At 36.5% G+C, this 18,450-nt stretch overlaps 1 protein-coding gene across 12 annotated transcripts in view; it reads right to left on the bottom strand.

The window, feature by feature from the left end:
• Window positions 1-1,746: 1,746 nt before the first annotated feature.
• The window catches only part of PLEKHA7 (pleckstrin homology domain containing A7), a 181,299-nt gene continuing 164,595 nt past the window's right edge, over window positions 1,747-18,450 (bottom strand). For 8 of the 12 annotated variants that reach the window (XM_075094687.1, XM_075094680.1, XM_075094684.1 and 5 more), the window contains 10 exons: window positions 17,341-17,579; window positions 16,721-16,909; window positions 16,350-16,467; window positions 15,419-15,498; window positions 14,892-15,092; window positions 11,639-11,791; window positions 9,235-9,368; window positions 8,255-8,397; window positions 5,055-5,163; window positions 1,747-3,298 (listed from right to left, as the gene is read on the bottom strand). In XM_075094687.1, the coding sequence (XP_074950788.1) occupies window positions 5,066-5,163; window positions 8,255-8,397; window positions 9,235-9,368; window positions 11,639-11,791; window positions 14,892-15,092; window positions 15,419-15,498; window positions 16,350-16,467; window positions 16,721-16,909; window positions 17,341-17,579 (1,355 nt within the window). In that variant the 3' untranslated portion in view covers window positions 1,747-3,298; window positions 5,055-5,065. The remainder of the gene's footprint in view (window positions 3,299-5,054; window positions 5,164-8,254; window positions 8,398-9,234; window positions 9,369-11,638; window positions 11,792-14,891; window positions 15,093-15,418; window positions 15,499-16,349; window positions 16,468-16,720; window positions 16,910-17,340; window positions 17,580-18,450) is intronic. The other 4 variants (XM_075094682.1, XM_075094689.1, XM_075094681.1 and 1 more) reach the window with 3 other exon arrangements.

Below are 18,450 nucleotides of genomic sequence, written 5' to 3'. Positions count from 1 at the left end.
GTGAAAACACTGGGGTGGTGGTGGTGTTATGCAATTTCAAAAAGGTGGAAGCGGTGCTACTTACGGTTATCAGGCTGTAGCTTTCTGCATTCAGCTGTGCAATAAAATTTTAATAACTTCAGTTGAAGAAATTGAAAACAGATGTATAAGGGAAGTCAGTCTGCATAATTTTTGCTTGGTATAACATTACAAACACTAATTAGAAAACAGCGCCTTCAAAAGAAGTGATACTGCTTTCTAATGAGTTTCTGTTTCTTTAATTAGTCCCAAACACTTAAGCTGCTGAATAGGCAGAGGGGGAAAAAAAAGCCACTTTCTGACCAAAATGGTATTATCTGCAAGGAAACATAATTTTTTTCTAGTCTTAACATTAGAGAGTAGTGTCTAACACCTACAGAACAGCATTTTAATTAAAAGAAACAGAACTGAAAAAGGAAATCGACCTAAACCAAACAGTATATGCACAGGAAAAGTAGCCCTTGTTATTTAAAACTACACCCATCCCTGCAAAAAAGATGTTCACTAGAGAACAGCATTTCACATATTCAGTAAAAGGTTTGGGAAGAAAAATTATTTTGATATTTTTTTCCCAAATACGGGATTAATTGACAGATGCTGACCAAAATCTTGAGACAGACTAGTTTTGTTAAAAACTTTAACGCTCTAACTATGTAGGGCAAAATCCTTCTCTTTCATGCAAGCTTGAATGAGCAGATTTTGTGTGTGTGATCAAGGGACAGAAAATTAACATCTCCCAGAACCTGCAGAGCAAAAGTCCCTGCGCCCCTCTCCCCCCATTGCTAGGGAATTAAGAGTCAATGGCTGCTGCAGTTCAGGAACCCACAGGCTGTGCTCTTCACCCACCAATTATGGCCACATACTCTTCCCTCCTGCATAACAAAGCTTCTGGAGAAAGAATGCAGTTTCACTGAACCACAAAACTTGTGGTCAAAGGCTCCTTTGTGTGCCTGAGAAACAGGAGGAGCATGTCATAAGCGGCTCAGCTCTGAATTGCTGCTGCATGCTTCTGCAGGTCAAGTACCCACGTTCTCAAAGGTTCGCTCTCAGGTTCGTAGAGTCAACATGAAGCCGAAGAAAGTCTTCTAACTGCTTCTTTATGTGTTGTTCTAGAGATTACGTTTCAGAGGAATTAAACATTTCCACTGCCTCCATCAAACTGATGTCGTTTGAGGGAACTGTTATCGTGTAAATCACTGCTGGTTAGCTGCTGCTGAAATCGGCTTTGCCAGCTGCCCACCAACCCGCCCTTTGGCCAACACCCTACTCACATACAGTGCAGGTGTTACTATGTGATGTCTCCAGGCTTTTTGTTTGTTGGTTTCTAAATTGAAGTTACTTTTGACACTTTATTTCAGCAGAAACTAAAGGGCTAAGAATGTGTCAGACAAACATGTCTCTATGAGATAGAGTGTCGTAGTCATAGTCATTGTGTTTAGGGGACAACCCCGAAAAAAATCTATTCTAGAATAAAGACAGATTTAATCAAATGCTTAGAAACATTTCTAAAAAAAAAAACAACAAAAAAACACACAACCCACCCCCCCACACCCCCCCCGAAGCTTTGGTGTAGGGGGAACCTGGTCCAAATGCCAGTGAAATAAGTGCAAAACTGGGGAACTTCAATGGGATTTGAACTAAAGAAGAGCAAAATGTGATAACAGCACAAATGACTCTGGATTTTCAACCACACGGACACTGACAAGAGAGCAGACAAGACAGAGGTAGTAAGAGGCAGTTATGTTAATATTTTAATCTGTACATATATCATTTTCCAAACTGTTACATTTTATTTAAATTAATGCTTTCTTGCAAAATATTCATTTATGCTTTCAAAACTTTTTAAAAAGGCAAAAATAAATCATTATTTTGGCAAAAGGTCTTGAAGTTGATACTGGCAGTATTGAGGTAAAATAGATTGCATTAGCTAAATATATACTTGTAAGAATATTTCTCTGTATAGTGTTAATATAATATGATTTGTCTTAAAGTCTGAAACTTGAAGGTCTATTTCAAGGGTTTTGTAGCTATTACTTGACTACAGCAAATGAACGAGTTAGTGGTTTCACAAAATACTGCAGAAGTATTTCTCAGTCATTTCTCATCCAGAGCTGAACTCAACTAATAACTACATAATGGGAAATTTTTGCATTTCTTGCATTCAATGCATACACAGTTTGTTTTTTTTCAAGTAAAGTAGTTGCAGCAGTTCATTTAATCTATTTTCTGCTTATGTGACTACCTCACCCTTTGCCCTATACGTAAGTAAAACACTGAATTTCAAAGTTTGGCAAAGTTCAGCACCAGGTGAACATATACATGAAATTAGCAGGTGCCACATTACATTAGTCTTGCTGTTTGCAGGATAAATACTAGTCAATACATCACATTGTAATGTTTATTGAAAAAAAAGAAAAATACGTATTTACTAGTAAAATGACATATCCTATTATATTTTTTATCGCTTAGTTATACGTATTTTAATTAGAAGTTTTCTTTTCCCACATCTCACCTTTCCAAAAAAAAATTTTATTAGCTGTTTGTTACTGAGGGGACAGCACTAATCTCAAGAGCAACCTGGCATACTGTGCATGGACACCAGCAAGTTAATCATATGGGATCAAAAAAGGAAATGGGAGTTAAAACCGGCTTTCATTATGGCTTTTGTGGAAAACTTCAGCTATACAGTGGTTACCAATACTTAGAAAAATCAAGCTAAAAGTTCCTTGCAATGTATTATTTAATGGGCAAAAGGGTGGGTGATTAACTCTACAAACATATTCAATCCAAAACACCCTTCTGGCAAACCTCTCACTTGTGTTAGCTCTAACCGTACTCTATGAATGTGCTTCTATGTTTGTTCAAATTTACATTTTTCTCATGAAACTTCACATTGTGCATCTGAGCCTGAGGGGGAACTAACAACATCTTTTAACATCTATGCAAGTAGTTTATCTTAAAATTAATTCAGCCCTTGATTTAAAAAAATTCTAAAATACACTGTCCTAAAAATACATTGTCAGTATTTTACAGAGCTTATTAAAAGTGCCGTTTATTCATATAAAGTCTGAACTACACTGAAGTCAAAATAAAATGATTTGCAATTCTCTTCATTTTCATAGAAAATCCCCCTATTATTAGCTTAATGTATTTCCAGAAGAACATATCATCAGCCGATGAGTATCTTCACAGAATGTGATGGATCTCCTCTTTCTCCGACGCAGTGACACCAGGTGGGATTTGCTTTCAGTCTCATGTCAGTGTTCACTTACTGCTTTGGCTAGCATGAAGTAAAATAAAACATGGTTAAATATTAAAGTGAGTACACTAATGTCAAGCTGTAAGCACTTTCAGGAAACTTTTTTTTTTAATTAAAGCATTCTGAAGTTTGACAGAACGAACAATTACGATAGGCGCATTAAGCAAACAATTATCTCATGATGCCACTGATGCTCAAACTCCTGTGTCCCCTGCATGCTGCTGGTCACTGCACTTATTTTCTTGATAATTTTCCTGAAGAAAATGTGGGGGGTTTATTTCTATTTCTTTTATATATATATATATACACATATATATGTAAATATATAAAAATATGTGTGTATGTATATTTATATAGACATGTGATACACATGCTTTTAAGTCAGTCTGGAATCACAGAATGGTTGGGGTAGGAAGGGGCCTCTGCATGTCATCTGGTCCAAGCGCCCTGCTCAAGCCTAATATCCTGGGACCACATGGTTATTTTTCTGGGTTCTTGAGGCCACATGTGGGTACCCTATTTGCATGCAAAGATCTCATGTGATAGTGATAAACAACTAGCATATCTCTGGATATAATAGTAGAGTCAAGTGTTATTCAGACACAGCAAAGATGGTAGAATTTGGTTCTCAGAAAGATGAACTGAACTAGAAAAGCAAATAGCTGTTTCCATCAAGCTCTGTAGAGGCTCTTAATGTCTATACACCTCTCTTGATGTAAATTTGTAATTTTTCACAGGCCTTGTCGAAGCAGGTTACTGCCCGTTTGCACCTTTCTCACATGAGATTGTGCTCATTTTTGTTTAATTTTTATTTTTTGCACAGACACTTGACTGACTCAGATTAGTGACAATGAAAACAAAGGTATCTAAAAGATTAACACTGTTTGAGGTATTCCCTCAATCAACCCTCTTTGCTACTTTATCTTTTTGTCCAACATCAGGCAATAAAATTAAGCCAGAGGAAATCAGAAAAGTGAGAATAATTCCAAAGGAAACTATGGAAGCATGGGGAGTGTCTTAACTAGGGGAACACTTAGCAGTTAAGTATCATAATATTTACAGGTTTTCCTATTTTAAATAGAGAAAACTCTGCAAATATTACTAGGAAAAGATGATACATATTTCTTTATAAGGACAATGAAATTATAATAATTTTAGTATTTGAAGTGGTAAAATAACCTAATCAGATACAAAAATCAAGTCTTCTGTTAACACAGTTCAATGAAGAACACATCACAGGCATGAAGAATTCAAACACGATACTGTAGAATTAGTTATAAAGGGCCAAATTTTCAGTTCACCTTGATTAAGACTCCGATGTTTGTTCATGTGTAAGATACCAGCCCATAAACAAACCCCCTGCTTATACAGCTTTGCACTTTGGATTCTCTTGCGCAGCAACCATATATGCCACACAGAGGCAAAAATATCTATGCACCCCTGCGGTAGCCACACGAGTACACAACACTAGCCACCAGAGTAAAATCGTTGCTGAAAATCTGGCCCCGTGCTACTGAGAGTACAGATGTCTCTTTCCTTCACCACAGTAAGATTACGGAAGCATCTTATCTGTAGAGCGACAGCAGTTATTTGAAGACTTTATTAGCCCACAAGTTAGCTCATTAGAAGCACTATTTACAAGAATAAAAGGTTTCTGAAAAATAGATGCATGCATTCATTTGGCTCTAGTTTAGGTTTAGTAAAAATGTTAAAATTCAGCAAGCCACAGCACAGGTACGATGGCAAATCAGACATGCCGAGAGCAGTTAGTTCTTACTTTTAACGTGTTTAAACAAATGTGTAGTGAAATCCATTGCTTAAGGGGGAGTGAGCTGGCTGTGGTACAGAAGGTGAGGGTGCTTTAGATGGATAGGTCAACTGCTGAGCTAGAAGGGATCACATACAGATATTAGGCTGCACAATCAAACATTCATACTATAACAGAGCCACCTTGATTTTCTACCATGTGAATAGGAAACCTGATCAGTAATGCAATGAGGTGTTACATTATTTTTGTTACATGGAACACAATTTAAACAACAACATTTCTACCTGCTGTTTTTTTTCGATTATTTGTACAATTATGGAAACAAACATTCCTGTTTTGAGACATTCAATCTTAAGATGAAGTTTCACTGGAACATTTTAAGGCACACAACACTGATACACCCTAATCAATTTAAAACTGCAGTTCTGGAATAGCACCTATATTCACTAAGTTGATTTCAAGATTCACTGAGGTTGTACAGGTTTTCAACATTTCCTTTGTTATATGCCAATGAGCAGAAACAAAAATAATATATAGAAAAAAATCACACAAAAAATTACAGACGCATATAACATTTTGCTTAATACAGTGCTTGATACAGTGTAGTACTGAGAGACAACAACCATAAAACTAAAGAGACTGAACCTTCGTCTTAAATTTTGCTTTTACATTTTGGAGGGCCAAAGGTAGACCTACTTCCAAACACACAATTTAGGAAATGACTTCTTGATACTCCTGCATTTGATTTTAATCTTTCAGATTCTTGGCACAATTTCCAGTTAGAAAGTTGATATCTTGCTAAGAACAGAGGTACACTAAAACGCTGCTTTACAAGGATTAGATAAATGTACAATTTATTTTAAAAGGTATTTATTTTATCATAGCATCTTAAGATAACTTAACAGCTTCCCCCTCAAAAATGGGAAAAGTTAAGCTTTGCAGTCTTTTTTATAAGCAAATCTTTGTTAAAAAATCTAGATATTTAGCTTTGGATTTTCAGATATGGTCTGCTTTGTCAACAAGGAGCAAATGACAACCCATACTTTAAAAATCAAACTACAAAAATAAGAATGTGAAGGAATCTGTAAAATTAGAATAAATGAGAACGTACAATCAGCTGCGCAAAGCATCAAATGCTTTTCTTTATAATCATCAGAAAATAAGCTGTAACTAAAAAGCCTGAACTCTTTTTATGGTCTGTACGTTTTCCTATCAAAACCAAACCACTCTGGCTTTTTTTAGAATTCCTTGGAAGGCACTTGTTTTTAAAGGAGTAATTAATAATTGAAATCAAAGCAAGATATGTTATAAGAAGTGAGTATCTGAGATACAAATGTGGCAAGGCAAACTGTGCACAGACTTAAAGGTTTGGTCCTCCTTAAAGAATCAAGCCCTTGGCTACTATGTTAGGGTTTTTTTTAAGCACCTGAAAGACAAAAGAGCTAGCTGCTATACTTCATGAATGAAATGAAATTAAAAATAATCTTGCAACTGACTGCAAAAGTTTTCAAGCAGCATTTAAACATTTCAGTGGTGATACACATTTTAATTCTATCTTTGGGGAGAACTAAAGAATTAAGAAGACTTCTGTGTTATGTATATCTAAGAATACATAGTGATCACACTTTTGTAATAATTACAATTAAAAAATTGAAATATAAACCAAAGAACTCTAGTAATAAAAACATAGCTACCACATTCGCTATACAACATAAAAAGATCACACATATTTCAGTGCTGTACAGTTATTGCAACTTCACGCACACCCAGAAGTAAGTTAACTGGCCACATGAAGGCTGTTCAGTATGGCAGGCACTCTGCTCTTGTACTGACACAGAGGAATAACTTCAAGTATGGGCTCCATTCATCTTGGCTGATCTTAGCTTTGGTGCTACTTTTTCCCAGAAGCAGCTAGAATTCATGTGGCAAAATGCTGTATTGGTTCATACCTCCTGAAACACAAAGTCCCACTCCACAACCAAAGTGTGCGAGTCCCTGTTACAAGGACCTGGTGACTAGCACTGGGACCAGACTGCCTGCGGAGAAGCCATTTTGATGCACAGATGCCTGAAGGTTATTCCTGAAATGCTCCCAAGACTTGACAATTCCAGGGTTTGTTTGCTTTGTTTTTTATAATTTCTAGCTTCCTCAGCGAATCATTTTATCCCTTCCAGATACTCACAGAACCTCTCCGAAGTCTCAAGATTCGTATCTTGAAAATGTATTCCATCCCCTCAATAATCACATTCCCTCAGGCTTAGCTACCACTGCATCCATGAGTATACAGACACATTCAATCAACAGTCACAGATGCATGCTACGCATCTGGATGTTGAAATAGTCTGTCTTTAGGGGGAAGGTCTTAAGGGCTTCTGTGGCAAGTGCCGTAAGTTTAAACTGGCAACTTCAGATGAAAAATGTGTGTATTTTATCTCCATCATAGTTGAATTTTCCATTATTTCCATCCTCCACTGGAACAGTGAACTGTGCCAGTTATAAATGGCCAGTCAGATACTTGCTAGAATGGCTGCTGTATGTATTACTGTGTGATACAAATCTCTTGACATTTCTTACTTATTTCAACTATAAAGCAATCAAGAGTGAAATTATCACTTTCAGTAACGTATTGCAAAGGTTCTATTAATTTTCAGGCATCAAGCAGAATTCATGCATGGCTGTCTTGCTCTGACCTCTAGTCTTGGTCACCAGACAGAAACATGCCAACACCCATTTTGCAGTGTCTTTTTCAGCCTGTTGTCATACCGCTCAAGCTGCAAATGATGGCACTCTAATCTCAATCACCAGACCAAGGAATCTTTCTGTTAAAAAAACTAAAAATCCTCTTTTCTTGATTTTTTTAAAGTCACAGATCAATTTACTTTTTAAAAATTAATATAGAAATACCTCATTTAATATAATTAAAGGGAATTAATTGAAAAAGTTTATTTTTTAGTATTCTTAGTAAAAGCAAGTTTCCAAGCCCTGAACTTGCCGATCATACTATTTTGTCCCCTTCACTCTGTCCATCAGAGGCCAAATACTCAACGTAAATCGTTAGTCTCTCTAAATTCGTTATCTACACACACTTTCCACTATTTTGAATATGAATGACTAAAACTCTCTCTTATGCCAGGAATTCAGCAACAACCCCACACAACTTTAGGAACTGGTAAGAAAGAGCTGTTCTTTTGTAAATAACTAAGTATTACCTGCTACCTCCTTGCTCCTCTGAGAGGCTTCAGAAGCCAAAGCGTATGATATGGTAATGATGCGCTCCTGCTCTTGCAGCTGTGAATCTAAATCAACTGAGTTGTGCTTGTCCTGGGCAACAGTAGGCTGTAGATTGTGCATGCTAGTGGAAAAGTGTAAAACAACATTAACATTTACAAACATAAAGAAGAATCCACCGTGCAGACAAGACCACACTTGAATTCATACAGCAGTTTTCAGAACTCATCTATCAAGCTCCATATTTGGTTGAAGATCTTTAAAGCACTGTTAGATATTGTATGTAAATGACTACAGCATACAAAGACAAATGATGCAACCATTACACAGCCACAACTTCTGCATAGCATTAATTACATCGGAAAGTCCTTTGTTGTAAATACGCTGTTAACATGAAAGCACTACCAAAAAATGCTATTTATTTGAAGCTGTTAGTAAAATTGCTTGTTAGTGCCCAGAGGAAAAGGTAAAACCCGGTGGTCCTCAGGCACAGCCTCTTTAATTGTCTTCCAAAGAGTCAGCGGATACTTGAGGTAATAAAATTCTTGAAGCTGAATGTTTCAGCTGACTCTACATTAGCTGTAAGTAGGCAAAAGTGTTCTTTCAGAACCCCAGCTCTCTGGAGACAACACACTTGCTCACACACTGACTTTTCTTCTGCTTTTGGCCAGATCTGTGCCCTTACTTCCTCCTCGCTCTCATCTACTAGTCGCTTGCTAAGGACTCACTACTATTTTAGGATGCTCTGAACAAGAAAATGGACACATACAAAATTCGTCATTATTTCTCTACCCTGTTTTAAAAAGGAGCTTTAAGTATACTACATAAATTCTGTGTGCATTTGCTAAAAGCCAGAAGCTACCCCTAGAAAATTCAATAGAAACTAAGCTGTTGTATGAAGTTAGCTCCCCATGCTTAACACCAGCCCCTACGTAAGATTGGAAAAAAAAAACCCAAAGACCTTGATTTAGTAAGAATATTCTTTATCTTTTCTGCTTTACGCTGTCTTGCTGCCCGTTCTTCTGTAGAAAGAGGCTCTTCTGGCTCCAGTTCAACATAGCGTTCTGGAATTGCAACCTTCTCAGGTTTTGACAACTGTGGAAAGAAAGCAAGCATCAAATTTTTAACAAAGACTGAAAAAAAATTGAGATAAATTCTCCTCAATGGGAGAACACAGTGAAAAGAATAAAGCATTGGTTTTCACAATCAATACATGTACCTGATGGTAAACACTCCCTCTGGATATGAGCTGATGCCCTTTAACAGTGCCTTTTCCCTCTGATTCATTTTACTTTAGAAGATAGATCGAAAAAATATTAAAAGGGATTACAAAAGAAATCAGAATCAACAGGGAACCTTTCTTCAGCTCAGGCTTAGAGCCCAAAGTATGACACTGCCTAAACCTGTTACAGTAGAAAAAAGCAACCACTACAAGACTGACTGGACAACTTGTGATTTTAATGTCATGATATGTATGTCATGCCAGTGAGAACCTCCTACAACTGAAAGGAAATATCACCTAAAGTTTTAATGTAGGGTATCACTCTTTTGAGAGTGCATAATCTTCTCTGAGCAGTGGAGAAAAACAAAAAATAAAAAAAAGAAAACCAGCAGTTTGTGATCATCTTAGGAAATTCTTGGACTATAAAATCTGAAATCCTAGGTGTTCTAAAGTTGTCTAGGGAACTGACCCAGAAATACACTAACATTGTGCAATTTTAACAACACATTGCATACACATAATTCTATAGTCTAAAAATTTTGATATGATTGCAGAAAAGCTAGCACCAGTTTTTGTTAGGATAAGTTTCTGTGTGGGAAATTTTTGCTCCACATAGAAGATCTAAATCACCCAATGAAAATTCAGTTTACAAATGGACTTTGAAAACCAATGCTTATTATACAGAACAGACTGCTTTTGAAACGCACAAATAGAGGACGTATGAATAAATAAAAATAAGTAAAGGGGAACTATTTTTTCCTCTACTCTTTAGATATTTGTTAAAACACTCATGAGGAGATGAGTTTTCAAAATCTTCCTCTACACTTCCTTATCTTCAAATCCAACTCCTCTCTGGAGCTCAGTAGTGCTCTCTCCACACACACACACACTTTTTTAAATTCAAATATCTATCTCGATGCTGTAAGTAACCTAGATCAGCTCACCCTGCCACTTCCAGAATAATAAACTCAGTTATCATGTGAACAGCAGATTTATTGGCCTTAAAGACACAAATTGGTACATTACCTTATGAGGCACAGAAGTGCCTGCCAGGTGAAGAGGATGGGTACATGAAATGAAAAAGGACAACCTGAGTAATCTGAGAAAGAAGCTTCACATTCAGAGCTTCAGACCTGCTTCAGATACTCTGAAGTAGGAGAGAAATACCTATAAACAAAAATGTTTCTTATCCTAGGCTTAAGGTGTTAATTTGGATCTACAAAGTGATTCACGTAGCCCTGGAGGCCTTCTAGAAAAAATTATAATAGCAGAGTGTAACAAGGAAAGGCAATATAATGGAAGTATTTTTTCTTTTCCTGAAGTTTACAGGAGCACTGCAGTATTTATAGAAAATATACAAAGATTAATTGAAAGACACATTCATTCATAGAGATCAATAGATAATGGCTCACGGATTCAACCTCTTACAAATATCTCTCTATATAAAATGATACATTGCCAACAGCTTTCAGAAGAGTAGAAGTGCTTACTAGTCTAATTATCGTTAATAACTTTACTGATTTTCCATCTACCATGGCATTTTATATAATGCCTAGTACCTACCGAAATCTTTCCAGTTGCTATATTCTTTCTTTTCCACCAGATGGCTCAATCTCCTTTCAAACATACTTTCAAAATACTCAGTTACTAGAGCTGAAAAAAGACCTAGTGCCCAAAACTCCAAATCATTTGAAAAGCCGACACAAAGGTGTTTTCTGTTCTGACCAGGATAATCTTCTCTACGATATTTTGCCAGTCAAAATGAAGAGTAAGGTAGCTCTGGGGAACTAACTTTTACTTCATTGCTGTTTCTTATTTTCAAATACTTTTGATGTTGTCTTCTCATCTTTTTTCCCAATTTATATAATATTGCCTAACTTAATAACTTTTTCCTCTAAAAAGCCTGAGATGTGTATTTCAAACAGTAGAGCGAACCTTTCAATTTATTCTGTCCACAAAAACACAATACTGACATGAACCTGATGAGATTCTAAGTGGCAGGCCATAAATTTTCAATACCTGAAAGACTCCTTTTAGCTCAAACTTCCAGCTACCTTTTGAAAGAAGAGAATTCACTACCTAAAACTTGGAAAGGTTAATATTTTGGGGCACAGAACAGGAGGCAAAAAATTATGAGTGTTACCTCTCTGCTGATATCTAAATCATAGTCTTGAGGCTCCAGGTCTGTCTCTGTCACTGCTACTGGCTGAACTTTTAACCATTCATTTTCATCCTTGTCTTCTCCACGAATTGCCCTCTCAAGTAACTGCAAATCAAATTCTTGCTCTCGTTTCCACTGGTAATAGATACAAAACAATTAACAGCATTCAACCATACTGCCAAATTCACCATTTAGCAATGTACATTACTACTGCTGCAAATGCTCTGCTGCTAGAAGAAGCCACAGAGCAAACCCCTTAACTGACAAGAAAAAGAAAATGCAGCTATGTTCCTTGCAACATATGGTTGGGAGATTTGATCTCTAGCTGTGCTGCACAGATTTTGGAGTATCGTTTAATTTTATAGGTAACATTCAGCATTATTAAATTCTAACAAATGTATCAATCACAATTTCACATATGCTGATTAACGTGGAACTAGCTGCACGCAAACAGCTTTGGAAGCACAGGCGTCAATACAAGCCAGCCTACGGACTGACAGACTAGTCCTAGGCATTCTAACCAGGCAGTGCTGTGTGATTTTTGAATCACCAAACAGAAAGGGCATTTACATTGCAGGTTGAGAATTCCCACTTGAAAATTTTATGTACCTTTCTGGAATAATACCTAGTGATTAAAGCTTATAATATTTTACATACTAGCATTAATTTGTCTTGAATTCAAAAATAATAATTTAGTAACTTCTAAGCTCTTACATCTTTACTAAAGTATTTAGCTACATGCAAAGATAAAACATCTCTCATATTCTGTCTTTACAAGGTAAATACTTAGCAATAATAAATTCAGAATGTATTTACATTAGCAGCCAAGGTCCCAAATCATTTCGTAGTAGCTCCTTCACAGCTACACACAATACAGCTGCATATAAACTCACGCCTAAGAACACTACCAACACTTTTTTGTTCAAAAAATTAAGTTCAGTTGCAGCATCATTCCATCCAGCAGATATTAGCAAGTTTACCACACAGATTTGATGTTATGATACAATATTAAAAGCAGTGGGAAAGAGAATGGAGAAAAAGAACACCACCAAAAAATATTATCTCCTCAATAATTTGAGGGTATCAATAGGAGAACACGCCATTATATGTTTCTTAAAAGCATCTCTAGTACTTCTGTTACAAATCTTTGGCTTGTTTTGGTTGATGTTTGAATTTCATATGAAGTCCTTAGACTTCGTTATGCTACTTGCATTAATAAATCTAATTGAAACCTATTCATGCACAAGCTCTCAGTATTCACTCAGAATATACATATCTTCCACATATATTAAAAAGTTAGATAGCTAAAAGGCAATTATATCCCAAAAAACAAGATCTTTCTTTACAGAATTCAAAAGAGAGAAAAATATTTTCTCATACAGGTACTCTAAACTCATTCTTCTACTCATATTCGAACCAGGCCTGATTGACATAGTATATTTTAAGTAGACAGTATCATTTTTGAGTTATTATATATAGGTGAAAAAAAAAACATCAAACCATTATTACGAAGCAGTATTTTTATTTGCTTTGATGTTGCGACTTGTACATTAAAATGGCATTGTATATAACAAATGAATTAATGTACTGTGATCAATACTTAAAATGTCATACTACACTTGAGAGCTGACCGATTAAAAATTAGAGTTACACATACAATGTATGTTTAAAGCAAATATTACATACTGAGCAGCACTTCAATTATACATTTAACTGTTTGCCATTTTGGCTGCTAAATAATTGCAATGCTGTAAGTAATTGTGCTATCAAACATGCTTTTTGCATATTGAAGCCCTATAGGTACAAGAGATGACCTCTACAAAACATTTCTAGGGCTGAAAGATTCTGTTTTAATTCTTTACAGCAAGAAAAAGACCAAGATGGCACCCAAATTTATAGATAAAGTGTTTGCCACAAAGGTTAATAAGGAGTGTTATGAAAATGTATAAATTCAACCTGTATATGTTATGTGAGTCAGGAAACATAAGAAGCTCAGACTTAGTTCTTCTAATTAAAGTATGAAAATAACAGTGATACTATAGTTCTACAGTTCCCAAATATTATGCACTAACTTTAATAAATTTGTGATTGCAAAACAGAAGTCAAAACAGATGAATGTCTCCAAGTAGTGCACTTGTATTTACTGGGAAAGTAAATACAAATAACTGGCTGTAAATTAGTGCTACTGAACAGCGGGAATGAAAGGCTGAGTATTGTAAGTTTTTTTTTAATGCTAGCAATTGACACACATCTACTAAATGCAATTAAGCCTGGTAAAAATTGAGTAGTTCAGTTAGAAATTTAAAATAACGACAAAATTCTGCAAATTAAAAACAAGCAAACAAAAATAAGAGGCATTAAGTATGATGAGTGACGAATCTAAAAGCAAGAGATCTTGTGCAATGAATTAGGTAAAACAAGGTGATCATTCTAAAGCCCTAGTGGACCAAATAAAAAAATAAATTAAAAGACCACAGCATAAGTGCAATTACAGTACACTCTTGGTTTAGCACCAAGTGAGCAACTGGGTACCTTCACCAATTAGAATTGCTTTGGTTAGTATCTAAAATGTATTGTTACAAACTTATCATCTGTACAGCATTTAATCTCAGAACACAACGAAAATCCTTTTCTTCAGCAGCTTAAATTTGAGCCTCATTAGAATATTCTACATTTTGAGCTTTAAAGAGGAAATTGTATCAATTAAAACACATTGGCTCTCAAATAAATTTCTAATCAGCATGATTAGATTTTAAAATTGATTATCCATTTATCATCTCTTTAATAAAAACGAACACATACCACCTTGGTCTGATATTAGCACAACTATCTTGCAGCCTAATTCATGAATTAAAAAGAAAAATACCCATGGTGAGTAAGAACATTCTAAAAGGCCCATTCCATTATGAAGCCGTTTTAAAACTCTACAAGCTTCTTACACCTTCTAAATACAGTTCCAATAAAAAACAATCATGTCTCTGAAAACACTCCAATATACTCACATCTCCACTCAGCACACTAACCTCTGACAGACTTACCTGCTGAACCTGCTGCATATACTGTAACTACTAGTAAAAAAAGATCTTCTGTTACTCACACTCTCTGAACTCATTTTATACTGTATAACACTAATTAGACTAGAAGCAACACACATACTCAAGTGAAAGTGCTTGCTATGAAAAAAAAAACCCAAACATATTTTTAATTTAGTCCTTTTAAGGCATATCTAACATACTGAGCCTATGTCTGCAGAAATGGGCCTGATGAAAGACCGAGACGAAACAGACTGCCTTTCTCCTTGGCTAAGAGTCCTCTTGCGTTCACGAACTAATGCCTTCTGATGTCGCTTCATTCTTTCTAGTTGTTCCTCTGCACTCATCTTGCCTCTTTGGTGGTCTCCAGAGTATAAACGTTCCAAGGCACTCTTTGGTCTTTCCTGTAGAAGTCACAAGGCACACAAAACACATGTTGTAGTTAATACTTTATGAGAAGGATACAAAAAATTAACTCTTTCTCCTACCTTATTACTAAATTAACATGATTTTGGTCTATTTTTTTTTTCAATAATTTGCGTATTTCAACTGTCTGTCTGCTTCCTGATTCATTTAAGAACGTGAAAAATTGGAGATTTTATTAGATCACAGGTGTTGGGTCCTCTCACATGCTCCTACAATCCCATGTTCTGCTATGCAAAATATATGCTGGGCTTAACTATTTTGAACAGTTGAGACATTTGCCTTCAGATGTTGATTTAAAATTTACCTTGGACCTATCCCTTCGAAGTGTTGCATATGATGAAATGGTAGACGATTGGTGCAATCTGGAAGTTGATCCAGATAAACCTTGATAAAGAAAAAGAGAATACTATAAAACCAAATGACAGACAAAAGGAAGGCAAGTGTCAGATATTTTTTCAAACTATCATGCTTTTTCTATGACATTCTGGTTACTATTTTAGCTCACGTTTCACATTTTGCAGTTCAGAAGATCAGGAGAGGCATGAAATTTCATTTCAGCCAAAAGTAATGTGTTTCAGTCACTATTGATCAAAACTCAGGAATATCTACGATAATTTAGAAGCTTATATTAAATAAGATATGGAGTGAACTCAGTTGCACACCAGTAGATAAGCTGTACAAATAATCACATAATGAAGAAAATAAAATCTTAACATTCACAGCTAGAAAGGAAAGAAATAAGAAAAGAATGGCTAAGAAACAAATTGCTCTTCCCCAAGTATCCTCTCCATCTTTGTTTGTGAAACAATTACAGGACTGTAGCACAGCGAGGATGGAGTGTCAAGTCACATGTAGTGTCTGGGGGTATTAGATTCCTATTCTTTATTGCTTTCATTTCAATGGCAATGAAAATGTTTCAAAAAAAAATACTCGAGTTTGTAAAAGATCACACAGAAATTATGAGGAAAAATAACTTTGAATATAGGAGACTTTCTAACAGCTAGTTTCATGTTTGCTATGTTTTCTTACAAGCATATATTAAGTTTCTTTGCAAAAGGCTGGTTGTCTGTAACGGCACCATGAAAATGCACAAATCTCTAGATTTCCACAGCATTGTCTATTTAATCTAAAAACAATGATCTGATGATAAAGACCATGTCCAGAAAATCCTAGGAGACAAAGGTTCCTATACAGACAGTACTGTTAAAAATCAGCTACATAAATTACTGGCTTACCACGGGTAGGTAATGTCTGGTATCCACTGTCAGAGCTTATTAAACCACTGGAAGGGTGGCTGAGGTCACCACCTATCATTGCTAGTTCTGGCTCACTCATGTATGAACGCAGTTCCACCTATATGGAAAAATATTCATCAACTCAAATGAAATCACAGACAGCAAGTCTTAATAATCTTAAAACAAAGCTTTGTTTCTGCATTACTAAATCTCTCCCTGCCATTACTGTATGGCATATATCCCTACCTGTCACTACTATCTCTCTGCCATTATCTCTCTCTCTCTCCTCATTACAAGACCTACAGATAATATCTTCTATTATAGGTTCACATATCTTTGAAGTGCAGGTGTATAGGTGTACAAGTGCTCACCCTATAATCTCCATTAACACACTGTCCGAGTTCTCTGTCTCTCTTTCTTTCATCTGACTGACGTTTCAGGCCCCGCACTGATGTGTGTCTGATGACAGTGGCTTCTCTCGGGAGAGGTGGAACGGCTGGTGGCTGATCATCAGGACTGTACAACTGAGGGAGAGGAGGTCTGGGCGGTGCTTCATCTTCCTGGTAACAGGAAGGACAGGTATTTGGCAAACAGCCTGAAAACAGCCTAGCATAAACTGACTGAAAGTTCATTACATTATATGAGTTCCTTGTGACTGGCTTTAGCATGTTTTCCTCTGTCCACACCACGAACTTGAGGCTTTAAAAACCAAAGACCCAAGAAAGCAAACAACTAATCATCCACAAAGCATTGCCAAGGAAAGCTCTGCATTGGTATGTTCTAAAGCAGTATGTGACTACTGTACATACAGCTCCAGGTTATGCACATATATTCTCCTGTAAATGCTATTGCTGAGTTTCAATACAAACACCTTAAGTGTCCCCCTGTTGTGCCTCCACACTGTGCACTTTTGTAACCACAAAACTTTCACTGTTTCTGCCAGAAGTAAATGGAAACGTTGGTGAATGAGTCTCACAAAAGTAGTACTTACAACCTTTGGCTTTAGCTTAAGTGGTGACTGAAGAGGCGGCTCGATTTTTTTCAGCTGCTGTGCTTGGTGCTGTGTTCTGGCCTGGAAGTAAGGCTGTGGATACAGCCTAACTTCCAGAGGGGATTTAACTGGACTGGGTGGAGGGCTTTGCGGGACTGAAAGTTTGCTCTCCACAGTTGCGAGGGAAGCTGGTAAGGAAGGCACTGAAGACTGAGAAAATGAAGGCACTACTTTTCTCTCTAGGGGAGAAATATGCAAATGTGTTAGGTGGTGTTTCTTATCAATAATGTTCATAAGAATAGCAATTAACATCCGTAAGCTTCATAAAACAGCCTTAATACTCTGCCTCTGCACATTGCTTTGAACATAAACGGGGAGTTTGGACATAAAAATGTTTATTTGTTACATTAAAGCAGGGGTGGAAAACATTTCCTTGATGAGGATCAAGCAAGCCTTTCAGACCAAAAATAAAAACACACACTTTAATATCATCCAGTAAAATTCCTTGGAGACGGCAGTGGGAGGGAAAGAAGAAAAAGTACAAGAGTCATAGGCTGTACCTGGCCCCATGCCACAGATTCCTAAAGATGCCTATAGATCTAGACAAGGCTAAGCACTCATAGCCTTAACTTAAATAACCATCTCAGAACCATTTTATCTCTGTTATGCAAAAGGTAAGCAAAGATACTTTACATTTAAAGTGAATTTACAGTAGGCATTAACAGTCTTTTGCTATCCCAATGCATCAGGTCTTCTTGAAACCTAATAAAGCAATTGAAATGCAGACCACACACATCTTCCCTTCCTCTTTTCCATAGCTGATGTTGCTGCTCTGCCCACAAAACACCCGCCTGAAGAGGGAGGGGGAAGGCAACTGCAGCAAGGACAGCGTCCAAGGAGGGTGGATCAGGGAGAGGGTCAGGAGGAGAGAGAGAAAGCAGAGAACAACACAGAGAGGACCTCCTGGATAGAACGCTTAATAGATACTATGCTGGCATGTGACAGAAACTCCTTCTGCAACTTGAAGAACTTAGCCCATAGCTATTATTATTATTACTATTATTCCTTTTTTTTATGGCTTGTTAGATTTTAGTGGCATCAGTATGTGAA

The sequence above is a fragment of the Phalacrocorax aristotelis genome, chromosome 5 (genome assembly GCF_949628215.1).
Source record: "Phalacrocorax aristotelis chromosome 5, bGulAri2.1, whole genome shotgun sequence".
Taxonomy (NCBI): domain Eukaryota; kingdom Metazoa; phylum Chordata; class Aves; order Suliformes; family Phalacrocoracidae; genus Phalacrocorax; species Phalacrocorax aristotelis.
The sequence above is the reverse complement of the archived record's forward strand: the minus strand, read 5'-3'. Positions and strand labels throughout refer to the sequence as shown.